Source organism: Phyllobates terribilis, unplaced genomic scaffold, assembly GCF_046119375.1.
Source record: "Phyllobates terribilis strain yellow unplaced genomic scaffold, ASM4611937v1 Scaffold_4__5_contigs__length_816908805, whole genome shotgun sequence".
Taxonomy (NCBI): Eukaryota; Metazoa; Chordata; class Amphibia; order Anura; family Dendrobatidae; genus Phyllobates; species Phyllobates terribilis.
In genome coordinates this window covers 235,181,571-235,207,002 of record NW_027362764.1, presented here as the reverse complement: position 1 = coordinate 235,207,002, position 25,432 = coordinate 235,181,571, and the positions used below count along the sequence as shown (strand labels likewise).

Below are 25,432 nucleotides of genomic sequence, written 5' to 3'. Positions count from 1 at the left end.
GCCCTCAATATGCCTCATGCATCCCAACGCGTTTCATCCTTCACAGGAATCATCAGGGGACATATATACATGACAAAGCTGGATGCCATGCTAGTCTGCTATATTAGGAGTCAATGTGTACTCCACTACATGCTGAAGGGAGTCAGTAGAGAGGATATAAATGTATCAGGGTTGGACAGCTTTGACAAATGCTGGCTAATGTCAGTCTTTAAAACACAGGATCAGTTTCTGCATAAAATCAATAATGGTTAATACTAAACCTTGATATGTAAATTGAACATATTATTTATTATTATAGCGCCATTTATTCCCTGGTGCTTTACATGTGAGCATTTCATTTACATCTGGCTGCACACTTGGTGACTGAATCTAATTTGTTCCAGATACTAACAAATGAAGCATGCGCGTTTTCCTATGTGCCACGTGCTGAAGTATGCATTGATGTTTATGATCAATTGACCCCGTACTGTGCAGCAGACGGGGAATACGGAAGAAAATAATGTGACCTGTTAATGCATGGACTGCTCTAATGCAACTCCATGTTATTAAAGTCTTTTATAGGGCCTTTTGGGGGGTTATTTTTAACAACCCTATACCAGAACTCACAAAAGCACCAACATCAGCAATCATTATCAGGTGTTCTTATGTAATCTATTTTTTCCTTCATTTTGAGTGAACAATTTGGATTCAATACACATGTATATGGTTGGGTTGCAAGATTTAAGTAAAAAGGTTACACTTACAGACTGCTGTTGGTATAGTCTTTACTAGGCACTTCATTTACCAACTGAAACAGTAACCTACTGAAAAACTATGGGAATTAAGCGTTTTATCTAGTAGCTGTAAATGATGTAATGAGTGTCAATGAGTGTGTTCCCACAGTTATACTATGGTATATGACAGCACTATATAGGTGAACAATTGCTAGGTGCATGGTCGTGCAGGTTACACATGGGCGATTCTCCATCAAGCGTCCTAGGCTTTCCAAACTGATCATCTCAAAATCCACTCTGCTCCGAGTGACGGCTATAGGATCCAATCAGGAGAAAAAAACTGTCCTCAAAACCAGAGGCGATGGTTTGAAAAAAGTGATTCATGCAGAGAGCCCAGGGCATTTTATACTTCCAGACTGGGCACTAGGTACTCATGATCATGGAGTATAAATATAAAAAAACTGACCGGCACTTCCAAACATAAAAAGACAGGTGTGAAGAGGTGCAAGCTAAGAGAGCCACTCTATATAACAAATTAAAGCTGCATATAGCATTTCATAGTGCAGCTTTAATTTGTTAGTTACATTTACAGTGGCTCTCTTAGCTTGCACCTGTTCACACTTGTCTTTTTCTGTTTGGAAGTGACGGTCAGTCTTTTGATATTTGTAATGCACACTATCTTACTGAGCACTCCTCCCATCAGCCTATGGTGGTTTTAAATAGAACTCGATCCTACTTGTCCATATAACTGTAGGCTTTTAGCCTGGGAGAGGCATCATGTTAGGTCAGGGTCCCAACAACAGGGTATGCCTTGTCGCTGGCTGTTGGGCTCTCAGGAATTGGTCAGTTTGTGCACCGAGTACCTTCATTATTTAACAGGTTTTCTACAGCAGTAAATGCAATTCCAATTTCATATAGTCACTGTTTACATATTATAGCATTTCAGAGTGCAGCTTTAATTTGTTGCATGATGATGGAGTGAGGGGAATTAAAATTTGGATTCCTCCATTTTCCCATTAGGCTGTCAGTAGCTCACATCAATTATGACAGTAAATGAAAAAAATCTGCACAGATTAATTTGGTTTTTCCTCTGCACTCATTTTCACAGTCATATAGTTAAAGGGGTTATCCAGTGTGGACAATCTCTGCTTGCCATCAAGGTTCCCCGGAAATAAGCTAACCACAGATCGTAATGCTGGTGGGACCTCTTAGGAATCAGTTGAAATTTGTGGATGAATCCTGCACCAAGTGATCAGTTTCTTTGTAGGGAAAATTTAAAATGAGATAACTGCATATGAAATTAGTGGCATATTTGGGTATGTGCCTAGTCTTTATAGCTGCTCACAGACAAAGCTAATAGATGAAGGTCTTAAATAGGGAAACATCCTCTATCAACTCAGAATTTCCTACTAGATAAAACAGACAATCCCTTTAAAAGTTTGGAAATTACAGTTTACTTTCCCCGGTTAGATCAGATCTGCTAGCTACATTTAAAAGGGTGTCTCACCACCAAAATGCTAATTAAACAGCATAAACATTTTATACAGGGGACACAGCCGCTACAAAAATCATCCCAGGCATATACAGTTTAACTTAACCCCTTACCAACATCCGCCGTGCATGTACAGTGCAAGTCAGAAGCGGGTGTATGAAGTGGGGTGAGCTCGCCCCATACCAGGCTAGTAATGGCTGTGTGTTACAACAAGGATCTGCCTGGAACAGCCAAACGGTGAACACCGTAAACAGAAAAGAATTCAAACGCCAAAAATGTGGGGTTTTTTTGGTCGCGACAATACTGCAACGACTGCTGTAAGAAGCAATCAAAATGCCATATCTATCCCAGAATGGTATCAATAAAAGTGTTGCCTCACCCCGCAAAAAATAAGCCATCACACAGAACCATCAATGCAAAAAATTAAAACGTTATAGGTCTCGGAAAATGGCGGAACAAAAAAAAATTAAAAATGTTCACCTCTAAAATAATAAAAAACTGGACAAGTTTTTTATCGCTGTAATCATACTGATGAGGAAAATCATATTTCAAGGTCATGTTTACCACATAATGTACGCCGTAAAAAACATTTCCAAAAAGCAATGTCAGATTTTCATGGGGGGAGGGGGGGTACATCGGTACCACCTTACATCGGTAACTTCCTCCCCCCTGGCTTCCTGTGTGACATTACTACAAGTTCCATCATGCATTGCACTGGCCTGTAAGCCAGCACCCATCACACCCAATGGAGACTCCTCCCAAACCCCTCCCTCTGCTATCTTCAATCCGCAGCTCCCTATTACCAGTGACAGTCCAAGCATTACTGCTGATGAGATCACACCAGTGTCATCACCTCCAGCATCAAACATCTCATCGGGGAGACTAATGAGGAGCCGGGAGGTAACAGGAGGTTCGCAGGACTCCGGTTCTGTGGCAGCCGTACCAGGGTCTTGCAAATCTCTTTGCTCTAATATAAAATCTATATGCAGCAGAGTGGAGATTATCTGATGGAGCAGGCACAGCTTGATTGATGGACAAGGGCTGTGTTCATTGAAAAAACAGAAAAAAAATGAATTTCTTGCTGATCTTTCCTCATTTTCCTTTAAGAGGTTGTCCGGAATAGAAGCTGCTGTGCAACACCCATCGCTGGCCACTAAATATTGAATGGAGTTGAATATTGCAGCGCTGTTAATGTGTTTGCATCTGTCCACCTCCGGATCAAATAACAGCTAGCTGGTATGGGGGCCGGACCCCCACCAGTCTCATATGGATGTGCTATTGTGTGAATAAGGTCGTCAATATTCTGTGAGACGAACAATCCCTTTAAAAGGGTATTTTCAAGTCTGGAAATCATCCCGTATTAATAGGATAGGTGAAAACTTACAGTTTGCTGGGAGTCCAATCTTGAGAGCTGGGCCTCTGAAAAGCCTGTGTGAATGGAGCGGTGGTCGATCATGTACACTGACCCTCCATTAATTCTTATGGGGGTGCTGGAGATCAGCCGAAAGCAGCGCTCAGCTATCTTCTAATAGAGGGGGCAGTGCGCAAGATCGACTTATACTCCATTCACACAAGCTCTTCAGAGGCTCGGTTCTCAGGACTGGACTCTCAGCGATCGGTAAGTTATCCCCTACCCCATGGATAGGAAATAACTTCTAAACTTGAGGAAATTCCTTTAAGGTGGTGAGGAAGTATAGCTATGTGTGTCTATTGTTTCTGCGCTATTCAGATGTAGCAGAGCTGATCTTATAAAAGGTCAGCTGTAGAAAAGAGGACTTACCATGTGTAGCAGAGCTGTGCTCAACAGTGCAGCAGAGCTGAGGTTGTTGGATGGAGCAGAGCGGTGTTTAACTTTTCTGAAGAGCAGAATTTGATAAATTCAACACTGCTGCATTTGTATTGTATGTAGAGCTGTTTTTGTTAGTGCTGTCAGTGGTAACATGTCAGCTACCCCCCACCCCCCCGTCCCCTCATCCTATAAACCCGGATCACTATCTCTAATTATCTCAGCCCCAGCATCAGGTGCCCAGGAGCGCTAGCGCCACTCAGAGGAACATTTAGTCATGAAAGGTAATCGTGACAGTGCCCATCTCAGGCAGATAGAGAACATGGGAGCACAAGTTGGGTAGTGGACAATCCCTTTAACATTTGCTGGCTTTAATATGCAAATACGAGGGAGTAACAGTGCACCAAGGCATAGGCCACGTCAAGGGTGCAATGAAGCGCCCCCATTTTCAAATTAAATAAAAGAAGATATTTCAAGAAATATTAAATCAAACTGCTTATGGCCGGTACGATTTTTATAGAGGTTTTGTCTCCTATATAAATGTTTATACAATTTAATTGGCATTTTGGGAGTGACAGACTCCCTTTAACGCTAAACTTTTGTGAATGGATGCCTGGCTTTGGAACACTGCATCAGAAAAATGGAGCATGAAATGCTAAAAATATATAGTATAAAATTAATTAGCACAAAATTGTATACTAGAAACATGGCAGATCATTATAAGATGACTTATCTGTCACCCCCTTACCTCAATCATTTCGAAAATGCTCTCTGGATCTAGACTTCCTTTGCCTATTTTTCTCATACAAGTCAGAGTACCCTTGCTTGTCACAGAGACGAGAAGACTTGCCAAAGAACAAGCTTCTTCTTGCAATGTGGCATCTACTACATGTCGGTGACCTATCTGAAAGAAGTACAAAACAAGACAAACTTTTCAGAAGATCACTCATCATTAACCAGAAAAAAAGGATGCCTTGCCCTGGTAATGGCTCTACCATCATTTCTCACCACTGCGGGCTCTGGTGTTCTAGAAGACCAGATACTCTTTATATAGCGGTGCTGCTGAAGGACATGAATCCTAAAGCAAACGATCTATATTCTCAAACAATCGATATTTCTGTGGAATTATATTATTATACTTACTCGGCTTAGTGTGACAATACAGGGAACATGCTCCACGTTCAGCCTCATGCAGTCATAAGGATCATCAGAAAGTTCAATGTCTTTGGTTCCCTCGTCATCTTCCAGAACACGCACTTTAGGTATCCTAATTTTCAGAGAGATCACAGGAAATATTCCTGATCAGCAATTACATCCCTCCAACAACAAACTATAATCACAATCTAGCTTAATGAGGTCTTAAATAGACTGTCCGGTTAAAACAAGTTCTCACCAATCCGCAGGGTGGGTGATAAACTCACAGATTGGATGGAACTTTCATCCTCATCACAAAATGGCGCAGTAAGTCGAATGCCCAACCACCGCTGCATTCATTCTCTATGGGGCAGGTGGAAAAAGGAGAGCATTCGGCAGCACTTTACAGTATGAATGGAACGCAAGTCGAGCATGTGCACTGATGCTCCATTCTAATGAGGATAGAAGTTCCCCGATCAGCCGAGTGGTGGGGGTACCAGCGGTCAGACCCCAACTGGTCAACAAGTTATCAACAATCCTACAGATAGGCGATAACTTATTATTGGACAACCACTTTAAAGTAAGCTGATCATTTTGTTCTTGAAGACATGGCATACTTTTTTTTTGTTAAAAGCACAGCATTCCTAGAGTCATAATTCTATAAAAAAAAATGTGCACGTAAAATTAGCTTTTATTATCAATAACTAATGAAATTGTATCAGGTTTATATCTTTATTTTATTTTTTGTGCTTTTCATTCAAAATTGATCTATTTTTGTCCCACAGGGGGACTTTACATTTTGGCAATTTAAAGTTATTTTTTTCATTATTACAACCCATTGATATTCCCATTTATTACAGTACATTAACACAAGTGCATGTAAAATGTGCAGGAATTGTTAGGGAATAGTTCAGGTACGCCAAAACAAGATTTCACATAGGACAACCTGGAGTGGGGTGGGGGCAGCAATCCGGTATAGCGGTATAGAGGAGACCCCTCCCCGTGCCTACAATGCTGCAAGCGCTATTAGGTGTGGTATTAACGGGGTATTCCCATTTCTAAGATCCTATCCCAATATGTAGCAGGTGTAATAATAATATTAGTATATACCTCCAATTAGAAATGTAGTATAGTTTTTCTGATTCGCCGTGTCTCTTCCCTCAAGCATTGCAGGATCTTAGGTATCCATGATTACAACCACTGGCAACTAGCTGTCACTACATCGGTGGTCATAACCATGGATACCTAAGGTCCTGCAATGCCAACAGATGAGGAAAGAGATATAGCTAATCAGAACAACTACACTACATTTCTAATTGTTGGTATTTGCTAATATTATTACACCTACTACATATTGGGATAGCATCTTGGAGATGGGAATACCACTTTAAGACTGGTTGAATAACCAGGATCACAGTTTCAACTGGTCTTGGCTGTTGCCACAGGACAGTGGCTTTCATTTATAGCCGACCATCATTGCTGATAGCAAGGGCACAGTACAGTGCCATATTATAAGTTAGCACAAATGTCCAAAGACCAATTGTGCAACACTCTCCAACAAATCAAGTAAATTAACACAATTCTGAGCATAACTTCACAGTTCAGAGACATAGAAGAGAGATGGGCATATGAATAAAAATCAAATATTTATTAATATAGAATTTAAAAAAAAAAAAAAAAAAATCACATGATAGAAGATAAAAAGGGAACCATTAACCAGTCCACATACAGACTCAAAAAATGATGAAAATGAAAGAGCTATGGCTTCAATAATCAGCAGTGTCAGAAAATAATAATGGTATGCCACAAACCTAACTGTTGTGCCGTATGGTAGCTCAGTATTCTCAGAGAAAAATATAAGCCTATAAAGAAGCTGCAGAAAGAAACATCATGATAAGTACAGTCTACCATTAGACTGCCAAGGAAAGCCAATGTAAAGTGGGATTCAACATCAATAGTCTAACTAAAGTGCATGATGCTGCTATGCTAGGACTGATGTATGCAGATACAGGTTAAATGGTAGAGGTACGAGGGACGTTCATTAAAGATTTCCCCTGACCCACTTCTATTTATCACAGGACGCTGAAACTTCACATGTGTAATGATAGAAGTCTCTATAGGTTACGTGCCAATTTGCGACTCATAACTGATAATGGTCTTGATTTTACAGGTGCTGAAGTGATGTGAGGTTTCATAATGCTCCCAGTGGAATACAGAGCAGTCATCAAGTTCCTTTACTTGAAAGGCCGCACACCAAAGGAGACGTTCGATGAGATAAAAGAGGTTTCTGGTGATGATTCCCCATCATATGATGTAGTCAAGAACTGGCATCGTCAATTGAAATGTGGTCGGACTTCGGAGCAAACAGCTCCAATTCCAGGGTGACCCCACTCTGCGATTGATGAACACACCATCCTGCAAGTGGAGGTCGCCATTTTGGAAAATCGCCGCATAAACATTCACCACCTAGCCCAAAATGTCAAGATTAGTGTGGGGTCCGTGGAAAAAAAATCATCCAAGACCACATCATCACATGCATAAAGTATCCGCTCGCTGGGTTCCCCGGCTGCTTACACCTTTCTAGAAGCAGGAACTAGTCGAATGCTTTCAGGCTCTATTGACAATGTGCCATGGAAACCAGGAGGACTTTTCAACAGGCTGATCACACAGGATGAAAGCTGGGTCCATCACTAAGATCCTGAGACTAAAGTCCAGTCGATGCAATGGAAGCATCATGACTCACCGCCTCCAAAGAAGGCACATGCCCAACCCTCGGCAGGCAAGGTCATGCTCACAGTATTTTGGGACCAGCATGGATTAGTATTGATGGATTTCCTAGCAAAGGGTACCATGATCACTGGGGAATACTATGCTTCACTGCTGCGGAAATTGCGGGAGGCCATCAAAACCAAAAGACGTGGCATGCTCACCAAAGGTGTCCGCCTTCTGCAAGACAATGCACTAGTTCACAACTCACATGTTGCCCAAATGGAAGCATGCTCCTGTGGCTTTGAAATTCTTACGCATCCCCCTTATTCACCTGACCTCGCACCATCGGACTTCTACATATTTACAAAAATGAAGTTATTTTTGAAGGGCAAGCATTTTCCAGATGATGAGACTCTGATTTCCGAAGTCACAACATGGCTTTTGGAGCAACCTGTCAACTTCTACAAGTCAGATGATTACAGTTGCTTAAAGAGATGGGAGAAGTGTGTGTCCCTAGGTGGCACCTATGTAGGAAAAGACTAATAACTGTGCCAAGTTTCATTCCTCTCAGTCTACAGGAAGTGGGTCAGGGGAAATCTTTAATGAACGCCCCTCGTAAATGGCACTCACTGTTGCCGAATGAGTCTATGAATGTGCGGACCCCCGATGATGCCATTTCGCCATTGCTTCTTCCAAGGGGCGCGTAGACTCATTCAGCAACAGTGAGTGCCATTTACCTCTACCACTTTACCTGTATCTCTGCATACATCAGTCCTAGCATAGCAGCATCATGCACTTTAGTTAGACTATTGATGTCGAATCCAGCTAGCATCATTGAGTGTCCTTAGTTGTGGTTATTTTACCATTTCTTGTGGATTCATTAGCCATAGAATTCTTAGCACTGTGCACTTTACATTGGCTTTCCTTGGCAGTCTAATGGTAGACTGTACTTATCATGATGTTTCTTTCTACAGCTTCTTTATAGGCTTATATTTTTCTCTGAGAATACTGAGATAACATAGGGCACAACAGTTAGGTTTGTGGTATACTATTATTATTTTCTGACACTGCTGATTATTGGAGCCATAGCTCTTTCATTTTCATCATTTTTTGAGGCTGTATGTGGATGGGTTAATGGTTCCCTTTTATCTTCTATCATGTGATTTTTTATTCTATATTAATAAAGATTTGATTTTTATTCATATGTGCATCTCTCTTCTATGTTTCTGAACTGTGAATTTGTGCTCTGAATTGTGTTGATTTAGTGCCATATTATAGTTGGCCAGAGAAAAGTTGAAGCCCCCACAACTTCCACCAATGATATCTAAGTTGTATAGTTGCCAGATCCATGATTCTATTGGCAGCTTAATAACAAAGTCATTAACCTTTTAAGAATAAGAACTGAACTGGCATTTCACACATTTTCTACCTGGCCTGACCCTCCACACTTAGGTAATTGTTTAATGTGCTGCAGTGGGATGGAAGATAACAAGATTTCACAATGCAGCCATGACACAGACTGCTTTTCCAACAAGTTATCACAACAAAGGCTTTCTGCACCAGGACATGTGGATCCCATTGCTTTCAAGTATTAAGCAGGGCACTGGGGGAACTTCACAGGCATTCTTTACATTGTCTTACTGTCATAACACAAGTGATGTGCGCTGTCAGGGAAATATTAATGTCAGGGACATATTAACAGAATATTAGCCCCTTCTCCCATGTCTTCTGCTGTAGTGTTTGTCCAGAGATGACAATTATACAGTGTCTTACTGCAAATTATCACCACTTGTCAGCACTGAGCTGTCCCATTTTCCTCAGCACAAAAGCCACAATTAGCACACGCCTAGGAAATAGCTTATGCAAACGATGCCAGGCAAGGAGTGTTATAACTTTGTTAGGAAGCAAGCATCTTGTCTCTGAAAGATGCAGGAGGTGTAGTGCAAAAACGCCAGAATAGCAGACTGCAGCTATGGGATGTGTGGTCTCTAAACAAAGATAAAATCATAAGGGAAAAAATGGCGTAGTTTGCAAGCTTCTGCGATCAACGAGCGATGAGTTATTGCAGAAGTTAGCGTTTTTAATAAAAATGTACAGGCTGGAGACCGGCCCACATGATGTCACCACAAGGGGCGTGTGGCCAGATCTCCCCTTAGGAATAAGAGAATCCATGGAGAAGACAGGAGCACTCATTGCCAGGGGGGGATAAGAATTATAAGCAACGGGTCCTGTTCAATAACAGCATAATCCAACTGGGGAGCCGCTCCTCCACCTATATTGAATCGTCTCAGCGATCGTATAGTGTAAGTAAATTATCTTCTTTCCTCCTGTTTATTTTATGTAACTGCTTATGTATTTTAATGTCTCCTTTGTAACATCCTTGTATATATTTTTCCTAAACACTGCCTCCCTTTTGGATTAAATATAAAATGTAATAGTTCTGTTATCGTTCCCTTCCCCGAAGCCATATACGCTACCAAAAAGCAGGCGTCCGGCCAGGCCTGTATTATATTTCAAACTCGGCCGGTGCTGGCAGAGAATATTAATAATTGGGCTATCGTGAAGCTGACAGTGACCGTATGGAGGGAATTAAACACGGATTCCAGGCTTTGGAATCCCCGAGGTGTGGCGCCATATGCTCACTGGTCGCTTGCCGATATCCACGTAGCGAGTAGTCTCGATCGCGTAGTCGCGACTCCGGACAAAATACGGCCAGCGTGACGGCACGGTGAGATATTGCGTGATCTCCCCGGTGTCGTCCCTCTGTGTGTGTTGAAATTCCTGACATGTGCTTAACCCACTAATGACGGAGATCAAGATTGCTGCGCTACTGTTACTATGGGAATTACACGGCTGGCCGACTATTTCATGATCTTTACTGTAAAATACCTTAAAGTGGTATTCACACTATAGACATTAAGGCTATGTGCCCATGATGCAGAAATGAAGCAGACATTTTCCTGAGCATTTCTGCATCTCCTTGGCAGAAAAAACGCATGCGGATTGTACATGCGTTTTTTTTCTGCCAGGGAGAAGTGTTTTTTAAGCGTTTTTGCATGCATTTCCACATGTGTTTTTTTCAAGCGCTTTTCCAAGAGATTTTGAGCATCACTTGGAAAAGTGCTTGACAAGTTGGTCACACTATATAAATCCATGCAACCTGCGTGGATTTATAGTGTGTGACCAACTTATGCTGCTTTAAATGCAGCATCAATAGTAAAAAAAAAAAAAAAATAAAAAAACACATTATACTTACCTCTCCGGTGGCGTCCTCTGTCCTCGGCGTTCCGCGGTGTTCTAAAAGGACCTGGGGTGACGTCATTTAGTCAGCTGACAGGTTCACATGACTAAATGACGTCAGCGCAGGTCCTTTCAGAACACCGCGGGACGCCGAGGACAGAGGACACCACCGGAGAGGAGAGGTAAGTATAATTTTTTTTTTTTTATGTTTTTATTCTTTTTTTTACTAATGGTACAGGGTCTGGAGGAGAGTCTCCTCTTCTCCAGACCCAGGTACCATCCGCGCATTGAACCGCATTCAATGCAAGTCAATGGCTGCGATTTCGCCACGTTTACGCACAAGAAATGGTTGTGCTGCAGATTTTTCCGCAATGATAATCCGCAGCGGAAACTTCCGCAGCATGTGCACAGCACATGATGATTATCTTTGGGAAACATGGCAGACAACTTAACATGCGTTTTTAATGCGTTTTCGCAGCGGAGATGCATTAAATTCGCGTAGTGGGCACACAGCCTTAGAGAGTACCCATAGATCCCTTGTTCTCACATGGGTGCCATATTTGAAAACTCAATGCACAGATGGGATTGGTCTTTTTTTTCTTGTAAATCTACATTTACATTATAAAAAAACAGGCCAATAGCATTGTTTTGCATAGCATTCCACACCTTTATTCTGTTGGTGTAATAGCGACATCCGCAGCTATGCTGGAGTGACTTTGTTAAGCAGAAAGCAGCTGGCGCAGTGTGAACTATTAATGATCATCTGCACTAAATGACTACAGGTCATTTAATAGTTTGTTGATACAGGCAGACCGCCGTAACAATACGCACTGAACAATCTCTAATACATTGTTTAATGCGCATAGACTGCCACTCTTCTGTTTACACAGGACAATGTGCTGCCAAGAACAATATTATCTGCAGCAACACATTAGTCCGCTGTGTGATCGGCAGCCTGTTTGGGCTGCAAAATTATTGTAAAATGAGCATTCCTAGGAACACTTGTAAATGATAATCACAATATAAATGAACCTTTAGAGTGTTTGCTTAGTCTATAAGGTATGACCTTAGTTTATTTTGTCATTTTTATCCTGTATCCGCCATGCTGTAGTTGATGAATATACTATAATGGTTGCTGGATGTCCAAAGTAAAACTGGTAATTCTCCTTCGCTGTCTGAGTGCTGACGATTCTGCTGAAAGCTGAAATCTGCAGCAAATCCAACACCTGTCATATCCATGCCACACTAGCCACTGATGATGAAGTTATGATATAGCTATCCTGGCTACATCAATAAAAGTCGGCCATATATCCGTGCTCTAATTATGAAAAATCAAAGTACAGGAGCCTTCCACAACAGAACACAATGAGGGGTAACACTACCTCCATGTTCTGATGGGTTAATTCTCCTAAAAAGCATTATATTAAAGATTTAAATGATACCGAGTCATAAATGTATAAAGTCGATCTTACCTAGTATAAGCAAAAACTTGAGGCTGGAGGGAAGAGATTGTACGGTGCGTGTCAGAGAAATTATCAGTATTAAGCTGTTATTACTATTTTATTTTATATATCACTTCAACTCTTATGTATGTAAAATATGTTGTGACAATCCCAAGTAATTTATATTGTAAGGTCTTGCTATAAGATTTGCGCTAAGTTTTGTGGTTTTAGGCTGGAAATTGACATAATTACTTTATATCACGTTCTAAATCTAGATTAAAAATGTACATACAGCTTCTCGACAATGACCAACAAGCTTCCTTCAGATGTGATTGTTCAATGCATGTATATATATATACAGTACAGCCCAAAAGTTTGGACACACCTTCTCATTTAAAGATTTTTTCTTTATTTCCATGACTATGAAAATTGTACATTCACACTGAAGGCATCAAAACTATGAATTAACACATGCGGAATTATATACTTAACAAAAAAGTGTGAAACAACTGAAAATGTGTCTTATATTCTAGGTTCTTCAAAGTAGCCACCTTTTGCTTTGATGACTGCTTTGCACACTCTTGGCATTCTCTTGATGAGCTTCAACAGGTAGTCACCGCAAATGGTCTTCCAACAATCTTGAAGGAGTTCCCAGAGATGCTTAGCACTTGTTGGCCCTTTTGCCTTCACTCTGCGGTCCAGCTCACCCCAAAACATCTCGATTGGGTTCAGGTCTGGTGACTGTGGAGGCCAGGTCATCTAGCGTAGCACCCCATCACTCTCCTTCTTGGTCAAATAGCCCTTACACAGCCTGGAGGTGTGCTTGGGGTCATTGTCCTGTTGAAAAATAAATGATGGTCCAACTAAACGCGAACCAGATGGAATAGCATGCCGCTGCAAGATGCTGTGGTAGCCATGCTGGTTCAGTATGCCTTAAATTTTGAATAAATCCCCAACAGTGTCAGCAGCAAAGCACCCCCACACCATCACACCTCCTCTTCCATGCTTCACGGTGGGAACCAGGCATGTAGAGTCCATCCGTTCACCTTTTCTGCGTCGCACAAAGACACGGTGGTTGGAACCAAAGATCTCAAATTTGGACTCAGACCAAAGCACAGATTTCCACTGGTCTAATGTCCATTCCTTGTGTTCTTTAGCCCAAACAAGTCTCTTCTGCTTGTTGCCTGTCATTAGCAGTGGTTTCCTAGCAGCTATTTTACCATGAAGGCCTGCTGCACAAAGTCTCCTCTTAACAGTTGTTGTAGAGATGTGTCTGCTGCTAGAACTCTGTGTGGCATTGACCTGGTCTCTAATCTTAGCTGCTGTTAACCAGCGATTTCTGTGGCTGGTGACTCGGATAAACTTATCCTCAGAAGGAGAGGTGACTCTTGGTCTTCCTTTCCGGGGGCGGTCCTCATGTGAGCCAGTTTCTTTGTAGCGCTTGATGGTTTTTGCAACTGCACTTGGGGACACTTTCAAAGTTTGCCCAATTTTTCGGACTGACTGACCTTAATTTCTTAAAGTAATGATGGCCACTCGTTTTTCTTTACTTAGCTGCTTTTTTCTTGCCATAATACAAATTCTAACAGTCTATTCAGTAGGACTATCAGCTGTGTATCCATCAGACTTCTGCACAACACAACTGATGGTCCCAACCCCATTTATAAGGCAAGAAATCCCACTTATTAAACCTGACAGGGCACACCAGTGAAGTGAAAACCATTTCCGGTGACTACCACTTGAAGCTCATCTAGAGAATGCCAAGAGTGTGCAAAGCCGTCATCAAAGCAAAAGGTGGCTAATTTGAAGAACCTAGAATATAAAAGACATATTTTCAGTTGTTTCACACTTTTTTGTTAAGTATATAATTCCACATGTGTTAATTCATAGTTTTGATGCCTTCAGTGTGAATGTACAATTTTCATAGTCATGAAAATACAGAAAAATCTTTAAATGAGGTGTGTCCAAACTTTTGGTCTGTACTGTATAATATTATATATATTTTACACATACACTGTTCAAAAAATAAAGGGAACACTCAAATAACACATCCTAGATCTGAATGAATGAAATATTCTCATTGAATACTTTGTTCTGTACAAAGTTGAATGTGCTGACAACAAAATCACACAAAAATCATCAATGGAAATCAAATTTTTTAACCAATGGAGGCCTGGATTTGGAGTCACTCCCAAAATTAAAGTGGAAAAACACACTACAGGCTGATCCAACTACTGAGTCAAAATGAGGCTCAGTATTGTGTGTGGCCTCCACGTGCCTGTATGACCTCCCTACAACACCTGGGCATGGTCCTGATGAGGTTGCGGATGGTCTCCTGTGGGATCTCCTCCCAGACCTGGACTAAAGCATCCGCCAACTCCTGGACAGTCTGTGGTGCAACGTGACGTTGGTGGATGGAGCGAGATATGATGTCCCAGATGTGCTCAATCGGATTCGGGTCTGGGGAACGGGCGGGCCAGTCCATAGCTGCAATGCCTTCATCTTGCAGGAACTGCTGACACCCAGCCAAACCAAAAACCCAGGGCAAACCGCACCAGCATATGGTCTCACAAAGGGTCTGAGGATCTCATCTCGGTACCTAATGGCAGTCAGGTTACCTCTGGCGAGCACATGGAGGGCTGTGCGACCCTCCAAAGAAATGCCACCCCACACTATTACTGACCCACTGCCAAACCGGTCATGCGGAAGGATGTTGCAAGCAGTAGATCGCTCTCCACGGCGTCTCCAGACTCTTCACGACTTTGCCAATCCTGGTGCTGTGTGGCAAATGCCAAGCTTCCTTCACGGTGTTGGGCTGTGAACACAACCCCCATCTGTGGACGTCGGGCCCTCATACCACCCTCATAAAGTCAGTTTCTAACCGTTTGTGCAGACACATGCACATTTGCGGCCTGCTGGAGGTCATTTTGCAGGGCTCTGGCAGTGCTTCTCCTGTTCCTCCTTGCACAAAGGAGAAGGTAACGGTCCTGCTGCTGGGTTGTTGCCCTCCTATGGCCCCCTCCACATCTCCTTGTAACTGCTCCATGCTCTGGACACTGTGCTGACAGACACAGCTACCCTTCTTGCCACAGCTCGCACTGATGTGCCATCCTGGATGAACTGCACTACCTGAGCAACTTCTGTGGGTTGTACTGTAGACAGTGCCTGATGCTACTGTACCTCTAGGGGTGAAAGCAATGGCTAAATGAAAAAGTGACCAAAACAACAGCCAAAAAGAATGATAACAGAGAAATGGTCTGTGGTCACCACCTGCAGAACCACTCCTTTATAGGGGGTATCTTGCTAATTGCCTATCATTTCTACCAGTTGTCTGTTCCATTTGCACAACAGCAGGAGAAAATGATTCACAATCAGTTTTCCTTCATAACTGGACAGGTAGATTTCACAGAAGTGTTATTGACTTGGAGTTACATTGTGTTGTTTAAGTGTTCCCTTTATTTTTTTGAGCAGTGTATACACACACACACACACACATACACGTATTCTTTCACATTACCTGGTATTGAATAGCGCTGCCTTTACCGCTATAGAAATGGTGTCAAACAGGTTGCCGCCACACTCCAATAGCTGCAAGAAAAGACCATTTTATTATATTACAGGTGTAAGATGGCTGCCGGACATGTCCTTGAGGGGAGATATGTATCGCTGAGGTTAGCAGCTTCAGTGATGTAAAACTGGGAAAGCATTCTCCAGCACACATAGTGCTGAGAGGGCTAATAGGGCGCATCAGGGCCGGGTTTTACGAGCAGTCATAAGAGATGGGTGGGAGTGGCTGGTCACATATCCCCACCCCGGGGCGTGGTTTGCTGTAAATAAAATGGAGGCCAAGTGTCTCATTTGATGTCTGTGTCTGGAAACGTGTGGATCTCCAGTGTGTTGGTCTGTGCTAAGGCCGTGAGAACTGGAGACTGACCTCTAGCGGGCGAACCTGCACCACTAAATGGACATTTTGCTTGTGTTTTCCCTTTGTGCCAGAAAAGGCTGTCTTTGTGTTTGCCTATGCTAAGTGGTTTATGAAGTCAGAATAAACCTGCCTGAACATTTTTATGAAAACGTTTCCTGTTCCTACCTGAACCGTGGCTGAGTGAGTATCAAACTCCTACAACTGGTGCTAGAAGTGTGGGCAGGATTCCAGGAAAATATGTTCCTGCTACAGAGTTCGGTGGATGTCCTGGGTGAAGGCCGCCAGCCAGCCAGAGATGTCCAGCACGATGGAAGAACTACTCAAACACCTGCTGCAACGCCAACAGCAACGGCACTCACAGTTCCAGCAGAGCCTGCAACAGCAGCATCGGGAGCAGCAACAGATGCAGCAAGAGACTAATAAACTCCTGATGCAGCAGATTCAGCAGCAACAACGGCAGATGGAACTTCTAGCGGGGGAAGTTTGCAGCAGAGAGGCCGCCCCTCCCCCAACTCCAGGTGGTGATTTGCGCGTCAGGAAAGCCCTGCAAAAGAGGACTCCTGGTGATGACGTTGAGGCTTTCCTGACGGTCTTTGAGAGGGTGGCGGAGTGGGAGAGATTGCCTCAGGAGCAGTGGGCAGAGGTTCTGGCGCCATATTCAACGGGCAAGCCGCAGAAAGCCTATTATGACTTGGCCCTGCAGGACGCAAAGGAGTACGCCAAATTAAAAACAGAAATTTTGGCGTGCTTGGGAGTGACTGACTGTCAAGGCTCAACGGGTGCACCGCTGGGCCTATTGCAGTGGCAAACCTCCCCATCCCAGATGTTCGTCCTCCTGCACCTGGTTCAAAAGTGGTTGCAACCTGAATTCTCCTTCCCTTTGTGCCGGAAAAGGCTGTCTTTGTGTTTGCCTATGCTAAGTGGTTTATGAAGTCAGAATAAACCTGCCTGAACATTTTTATGAAAACGTTTCCTCTTTCTACCTGAACCGTGGCTGAGTGAGTACCAAACCCCTACACAGGTTAGAACTGACTCATATTTCGTAGTTTCATGAGAATAACAGAATAAAGAGGGTTTACACTTTTTGGGACAGAAACAAGAAATGACATCACTGATACAGTGCCAGTCACCAATGCACACAATGAACAATTAGTCAGGAGGTAATTAGTAATGTTAATGCTCTTGTAATTGCCAAGTGCTTAAATCAGGCCTTTCAAGAGAGAACAAAGATGCGATTTACAAGAACTTTAATTACTGGAAATCAGATGTTTGTTGAAGGATAAAAGGCGTCAGATGCAAATGAAGAATAAAAAGGGGAAATCTGCTTTACTTACAGATGAAATGCACAGAAATTTCATCTGCAGTTCTGTCTCCATGTGGAAACCTGACCTGTCACTGCTTGTCAGAAGAGATGCATACAAACTCCTAGACCTATGTAGATATTTTGCTTTCTGTACATCTATCTAATATTATATTCTCTAAAAAGTGGGTCTGTAGTAACAGCAGCAGCTACAAAGAACGTAGTAAGGTGGGGAAAAAAAGGAGACGAGGCTGCAGTACCTCTTATTTTTTTTTTCTTCTTCGTAATGACCTGACAATATGATTCATTAGATCAGTGTGATTACAGTGATATCAAAAGGTATAATTTTTTTTTATATTTTATTGGTTAAAGAAAATTCTAAAACTTGTAAAAAGTAAATAAAATAATTGTTTATGTCACCATTTTCCAAAAGCTGTAGCTTTTTTTTTTTTTTTTCTTCAGTGGACGGACTTGTATGAGGGTCTACATTTTGTGCGCAGAGCTGTAGTTTGTATTGATATTTTATTGGGATATATATAGGTGCATCTCACTAAATTATCATCAAAAAGTTAATTTATTTCAGTTCTTCAATACAAAAAGTGAAACTCATATAGAGTCATTGCAAACAGAGTGATCTATTTCAAGTGTTTATTTCTGTTAACGCTGATGATTATGGCTTACAGCCAATGAAAACACATAAGTCATTAACTCAGTAAATTAGAATAATTAACAAAAAACACCTGCAAAGGCTTCATACACGTTTAAAAAGGTCCCTTAGTCTGTTTCAGTAGGCTCCACAATCATGGGGAAGACTGCTGACTTGACAGATATCCAGAAGGCAGTTATTGACACACTCCACAAGGTCCCAGAGTTCCAATTTTCATTTGGAAATCAAGGTCCCAGAGTCTGGAGGAAGAGTGGAGAGGCCACAATCCAAGCTGCTTGAGGTCTAGTATGAAGTTTCCACAATCAGTGATGGTTTGGGGAGCCATGTCATCTGCTGGTGTAGGTCCGCTGTGTTTTATCAAGACCAAAGTCAGCGCAGACGTCTACCAGGAAATTTTAGAGCACTTCATGCTTCCCTCTGCCGACAAGCTTTTTGGAGATGGAAATTTCATTCTCCAGCAGGACTTGGCACCTGTCCACACTGCCAAAAGTACCAATACCTGGTTTACTAACAACAGTATCACTGTGCTTGATTGGCCAGCAAACTCACCTGACCTTAACCCCATAGATTATGGTCAAGAGGAAGATGAGAGACACCAGACCCAACAATGCAGACGAGCTGAAGGCTGCTATGGAAGCCCAGGTTGCTTTGATAACACCTCAGCAGTGTCACAGGCTGATCGCATCCATGCCACGCCACATTGATGCAGTAATTGATGCAGAAGGAGCCCTGACCAAGTATTGAGTGCATTTACTGAACATACATTTCAGTAGGCCAACATTTTGGATTTTAAAACCATTTTTCAAGCGGTTGTTATAAAGTATTCTAATTTACTGAGATAATGACTTGTGTTTTCATTGGCTGTAAGCCATAATCATCAACAGCAATAAACACTTGAAATAGATCACTCTGTAATGACTATATAATACATGAGTTTCACTTTTTGTATTGAAGAACTGGAATAAATTGCATTTTTGAGGATATTCTAATTTAGTGAGATGCACTTGTACAACATTTTGATCACTTTTTTTGAATTTTTCTGGGGAAAGTACGTAAAAACAAAACAAAAAAAAACACAATTATTTTTGTATTTTTTTTTTTTTTAATTCATTTTTAGGATTTGATGTATGGCTTATATAATTTTATATTTTGATAGATAAAACTTTTACAAAGGCACAACTATACCAAATGTGTTTGTTTATTTTTGAACAAGGTAAAAAAAAAAAAAAGGGGGGTGATTTAAAATGTTTCTTTTTCTGCTTTATATTTTTTTTAAATGTTTACTTTATATTTTAGCCTCCTTCGGAGACTTGCACATATGAGCATTTTATCACTGATGACATTATACAGCAATATTACGGTATTGCAGTATATAGTAGAAATAATATTTTCTCTTCAGCAGGCCCTAGGCTTTCACGGTTATCCGTTGGCTCCCTGAGATCACGTTGCAGGGAGGTGGATGGGAGACATTTAAATGCTGTTAGTGACTGACAGCGATATTTAAAGTGTGAAACATCATCCAGCGTCTGCCCAGTATAGAGCAGGCTCAGCTACTGCTCTATACATCCCGCATGCCACCTGTAATAAAAATGTACGTCACAGGTCAAGGGGTTAAAGTCCTGAATTACTCTTTACATAATGCTCAGTATATTTTATATTTAGGAGCCACTATTGTTTTTCACTTTAAAAATACATTGAAGGAATATACTGAGCAAAAATAAAGAGAATGAGGGCAGTGGCACATGTAGGAATAAAGTGACAACTGGGTGTTAATACTCTACTTGTCAATAAGGTGTGCCTCTAGCACTGTGTGGATGGTGTCATACAATACAGCAATACATACCGCATTGACACAGGAAATGTTAACGCCCAGTTGTCAATTTAGTTACATTTCCAGGAGGAATGACATAAGAACAATACAACCCAGGAATGTATGAAATAAAGCTCCAGTATTATTTTGTGGAAAATGCAATGGACACTAGCTGGATTTAGTTTTGTGAACGTCTGGAGCCAAAATCTTAACCAAAACACAATAATACACTATACATAAAAACAATACAGATATGTGCCATTCGCATATGAAGAAAAGTCTTTTAAAGCAAGAAGGAATGCCTGTCACACAGCGGACACCAAGTGACAATAACAGGGTGACAGGTATGTAGCTAAGGAAGACGGAGAAGAGCGTTGTGTCCGCTTTCACTCACCAGCACGTCCACATACAGCACCCAGCAGTGCTCGCCGGGCAGAATACAGAGGGACTGAAGGTCAATGCTGCTCTTGTTATCAAATATTTTGTACAGCATGTTGGCAATCTCGGTGCCAAGCTCTTCTCCTCCACGGCCTTCAAACTCTGGAGTGGCGTTAGCAGAACTAGGAAAGAAATAAAACCGGATACATTCCTTTCTGGCTGAAAATGTTGGTAGTTGTATTAATCTAATAAAGGCTATATGATCATAATGATTGGTGGGGATCTGACCTCTGGGACTCGCACCCATTCTAAGAACGGATGGGCTGTAGCAATGTGCCTTTTGCTTTTCAGCATGTACAATGGTGCCCATGCCATCTTCTGTTCAGAGGGAATTGGCATCACCACTTTCCAGTGAACTGGCGCGGCTGCAGTTTGATTAAGTGCAGAGTCTTCCCTTCCAAGTTTTTTGTGATCAAAGGTGCCAGTTGCCTGTGCTGGGAGAATCTAGAAGAGGACGCAGCACTACACTACTTAATTCTCAGGATTGGTCAAGGTCTGAGAGCTCAGTCCCCGTCAATTGTAAACTATTGGTATATCTTAGCAATATGCCATCACTTTAATGGATGGGAATACCCCTTTATAGTGCTTACAACTTCTAATAGGTTTGAATTCTTATAGTCAAATTTAGAATATGCAGTAAGATTCATATGATCTCTTATCAATGTGACCTGACAGTCGCTGGATTACTAGATAAACATAGTAAAAAGTTTTCACTTTTCTAAACCAGTTCTTCCTGATCAGACTTCAGGCACTTATATCAAAAAATGCAATTTATTAGATGATGGATTAAAAAAAATAAAGGGCATCTGTCAGCAGGATCTACCCTCTTAAGCCATCAACACGGGCATGCAGATCCTAGAAAGATGAATAGAGTGATAACCTTGATTTTGACTTTGATATCTGTAATCAGATGTCTTTATTCCAGAGAAATCCACATTTTTCTTATATGTGAATGAGCTGTTAAGATCTATGGGCCGGACACAGGCTCTGGAGGCAGATTCTCATGCAGATCAATTTTAAATGAAAGGGGGAGTTACCAGTGTGAGAAATGTAATGACTGACACTTTGCTCATCATAATCACACAGCTCTGCAGTGAGATCAGAGCTAACACAGTATAGCAAAAGTGAGCTTTGTCTCATTACAAACATTAGCAGCAGCAGTTGTCCTCTTAAAGTGCAGGCAGCTCTGCTGCAGAGCTGTGTCTGATTATAACCAACACAGAACAGCAGAGTTGAAGCTTGTCTCATTTCAAACACAACAAGCACATTTGCAGTTGTCTTCTCAATGAGCTGTCAGCTCTGCTGTACTGCCCTTCACCCACACTGGCTGTCTGTGAGATGGAAGCTGAAGCACTGGAGGAAGAAAGCTACTGCAACTGTTTCTGTAATGTGACAAAGTTCAGTTCTGCTGCCCTGCGTTAGTTCTAATCTCACTGCAAAGCTGTACGTGATTATGAGAGCAAAGTGTCAGCCATTACATATCACCCTGGTAACGCCCCTTTCATTTGAAATACGCTTTGGAGGCAAAGTCTCAGGAAGATCTATGTTTGTTCCATAGATCTTAACATATTAACCCCTTCGCAACCATGGGATTTTCCGTTTTTGCATCTTCGTTTTTTGCTCCCCTTGTTCCCAGAGCCATAGTGTTTTTATTTTTGGGTCAATATGGCCGTGTGAGGGCTTATTTTTTGCGGGACGAGTTGTACTTTTCAACGCCATTACTAGTTTTACCATATCACGTACGGGAAAACGGGAAAGAAATTCCAAGTGCGGTGAAATTGCAAAAAAAGTGCAGTACCACAGATGTTTTTTTTAAATTTTTTCTACCACGTTCACTGAATGCTAAAACTGACCTGCCATTATTATTCTCCAGGTCATTTCGAGTTTGTAGACACCAAACATGTACAGGTTCTTTTTTATTTAAGTGGTGAAAAAAAATGTCCAGTTTGCTAAAAAAAAAAAAAAAAAAAAAAAAAAAAAGAGCCATTTTCCAAGGCCCGTAGTGTCTTCATTTTTCAGGATCTGGGGCCGGGTGAATGCTTATTTTTTGCGCGCTGAGCTGAAGTTTTTATTGATACCATTTTAGGGTAGATCCGATGTTTTGATGGCCCGTTATTGCATTTTATTGCAATGTTGAGGCGACCAAAAAACGTAATTCTGGCGTTTAGAATTTTTTTCTCATTACGCCGTTTACCGATCGGATTAATTCTCTCTTTTTATATTGATAGATCGGGCGATTCTGAAAGTGGCGATACCAAATATGTGTATGTGTTTTTTTTTTATTATTTTATTTTGAATGGGGAGAAAGGGGGGTGATTTAAACTTTATCTTTTTTATATTTTTAAAAACATTTTTTTTTCACTTTATGCTTGCTTCTATAGTCTCCATAGGAGACTAGAAGCAGCACTTGTCTGATCACGTCTGCTACATAGAGGTGATCAGCAGATCACCTCTATGTAGCAGAAATGGTCCTGTGCTATGAGCGCCGATCACTAGGTGGTGCTCATAGCGATCAGCTCATGACAACCACTGGAGTCTGCTGCAGACCCAAGGTTGTCATGCCCATGCATCGGTGACCCGCGATCACGTGACAGGGTCACCGATGGGCGGGGTAAGTGACGCGTTCCCGGCGCGGAGATGTTAAATGCCGCTGTCAGAGATTGACAGCGGCATTTAACATGTTAACAGCCGCGGGTGGATCGCGATTCCACCCGCGGCTGTTGCGGGCACATGTCAGCTGTAATAATCAGCTGACATGTGCCCGGTTCAGTGCGGGCTCAGCGCCGGAGCCCTCACTGAACCGGGGGTTACAGCCTGTGGCGCACTAATACGCCACAGGCTGTAAAGTGGTAAGAAAAACGTTGATTTCTCTGGAATAAGACAATAGATGGAAGATATCAAGGTCTCATTTTACTCAGCTTCCTATGACCGGCATGACAATGTAGATGGCTTAGGAGGGTTGATGCTACTGACAGATTACCTTTAATATTAGAGGTCTTGTTGCTGTGAAATGTCTTTTTTATTCCTAGAAGTTTCTGATGTGTTCCAGTCCTGGGTACTGGAAAAAATCCCCGCCTCCTGTGTGAATTACAATGCTTCACCCCTCTCCTGCATGTCACAGTGCCCAGATTTGGCTGCTGCAACTGCACATAACAGGCCACTGTGACATGAAGAGGAGGGGGGAAACATTGTAATTACCATAGGAGGCAGGGATTTCTTACAGGCCCCGGCTCCACAGCATCACAAACTTGACTGAATAAAAAGACATTTCACAGCAACCAGACCGCTAATATGAGGCATATTAGAGGTCAGATAAGTGCCAGGGGGTGACAGATTCCCTTTAGTGAATCCGATAGCTAAAATTGTGCTGCAGTCAAAGGCTCCAGGGTTTTGGTGGTAGAGTTTGAAAAAGGGTGTCCGTCAAGTCTCTAAAGACTGAAGATGCATATGAAGAAATCACGTAATAATCTATCCATGCAGCTGCATGTACTATGCTGATATATGGTACTAGCTATTGAACCAGTTATATGCCTAGGTGGCAAACATTTTTATTGGTACATTTTTGTGCTATGTTAAAGGGAACCTGTCCCCAAAAATAAAGCTGTTAACCTGCAGATATGCGTTTAATTTGCAGGTTAACAGCGTTAACACAGTCAAATGCAGCGGGGAAAAATTAACTTTAATCTCCCCGCCAGCATTTTTTTTTAAGCCATGGGGGCGGGGCCGATGTAGTCACTGCTCTGAGTATACAGAGCAACCCCTGTAACTGCACCCCCGGCCTTGACTGACAGCTGAGCCTCAATGTAGAGCCAGTGTCAGTCAGGGCTGGGGGCGCAGTTACAGTGTCTGCTCTGTATACTCAGAGTGGTGACTGAAAAGTCGAAGCCCCCCATGACTGAAATCGAATGCTGGCGGGCAGAATAAAGTTAATTTTCTTCCCACTGCGTGCAAGCGCCGGGCAGCATAATAACGCTGTTAACCAGCAGATTAACTGGTAACAGGTTCCCTTTAATTTTGTAGTACAATAAATAAAATCAAAATAAAATGATGCCAGACTCCGCGCGTTGTTGTCCTCAGCTTGTGCAGTCAGATGGATTACAGCGTGGGACACTTATTTCAGCGGCCAGGTGAGTATAAGGATTTTTTATTTTATTCTTATTTTTACAAGTTTTGGAGACCGTGTGAGCAGACTACTACTCTCACCATTGTCCCCTGCTGGTGCTGATCACAGCGCTGGCAGGAGACAATCATGAGGGCAGCGTTCAGCACCCGGCGCTTGGGAACAGTGCTAACTAAATCGCTGATTCCCAGGTGCCAGTATGTGTGATATTGATGTGGCACATAGTTGCCATATGTATCATGCACACGGATATCTCCGGTACTGGTTTTTCCAGTACCGGAAATATCCAGACGTGTGAAAGACTCCTAAGAGAGGGCCATATCAAGAATGGAGACGTGTAGGAACACAAGGATGAGAAAAAAAAGACAAAAACAATGACAGATTCAGGAACAGCAACATTTATGTATTTATGGAATGTGACAGGTCCACTAAAGGAAATCTGTCATGCGATACATGCTGCCTGTGGTTTAGGCACAATTACAGCCAGGTATATTTTTCTGAACGTCGGAGCAGGGACTTTAGGGAAAGACAAGACTAGTCCTGCACCACCTCCGATCAGATTCTCCCCATGTGATTGACAGGTCTCTCCCATGTGTTAATCGCCACTAGCGGTGTTGAGAAAATCCAGCCATGGGTAGCACCAAACTAGTCTCATC

The 25,432-nt window shown here is 42.1% G+C and overlaps 1 protein-coding gene across 2 annotated transcripts in view; it reads right to left on the bottom strand.

Moving 5' to 3' along the window:
• EXOSC7 (exosome component 7) overlaps positions 1-25,432 on the bottom strand; it is a 56,889-nt gene that overhangs the window by 3,850 nt on the left and 27,607 nt on the right. For both annotated transcript variants that reach the window (XR_012320072.1, XM_073678164.1), the window contains exons 4-7: positions 20,613-20,778; positions 16,034-16,104; positions 5,135-5,258; positions 4,740-4,895 (exon numbers count right to left, since the gene is read on the bottom strand). Coding sequence is in view for 1 of the 2 variants with exons in the window: in XM_073678164.1 (XP_073534265.1) it covers positions 4,740-4,895; positions 5,135-5,258; positions 16,034-16,104; positions 20,613-20,778 (517 nt within the window). In the remaining variant the exon portion in view is untranslated. The remainder of the gene's footprint in view (positions 1-4,739; positions 4,896-5,134; positions 5,259-16,033; positions 16,105-20,612; positions 20,779-25,432) is intronic.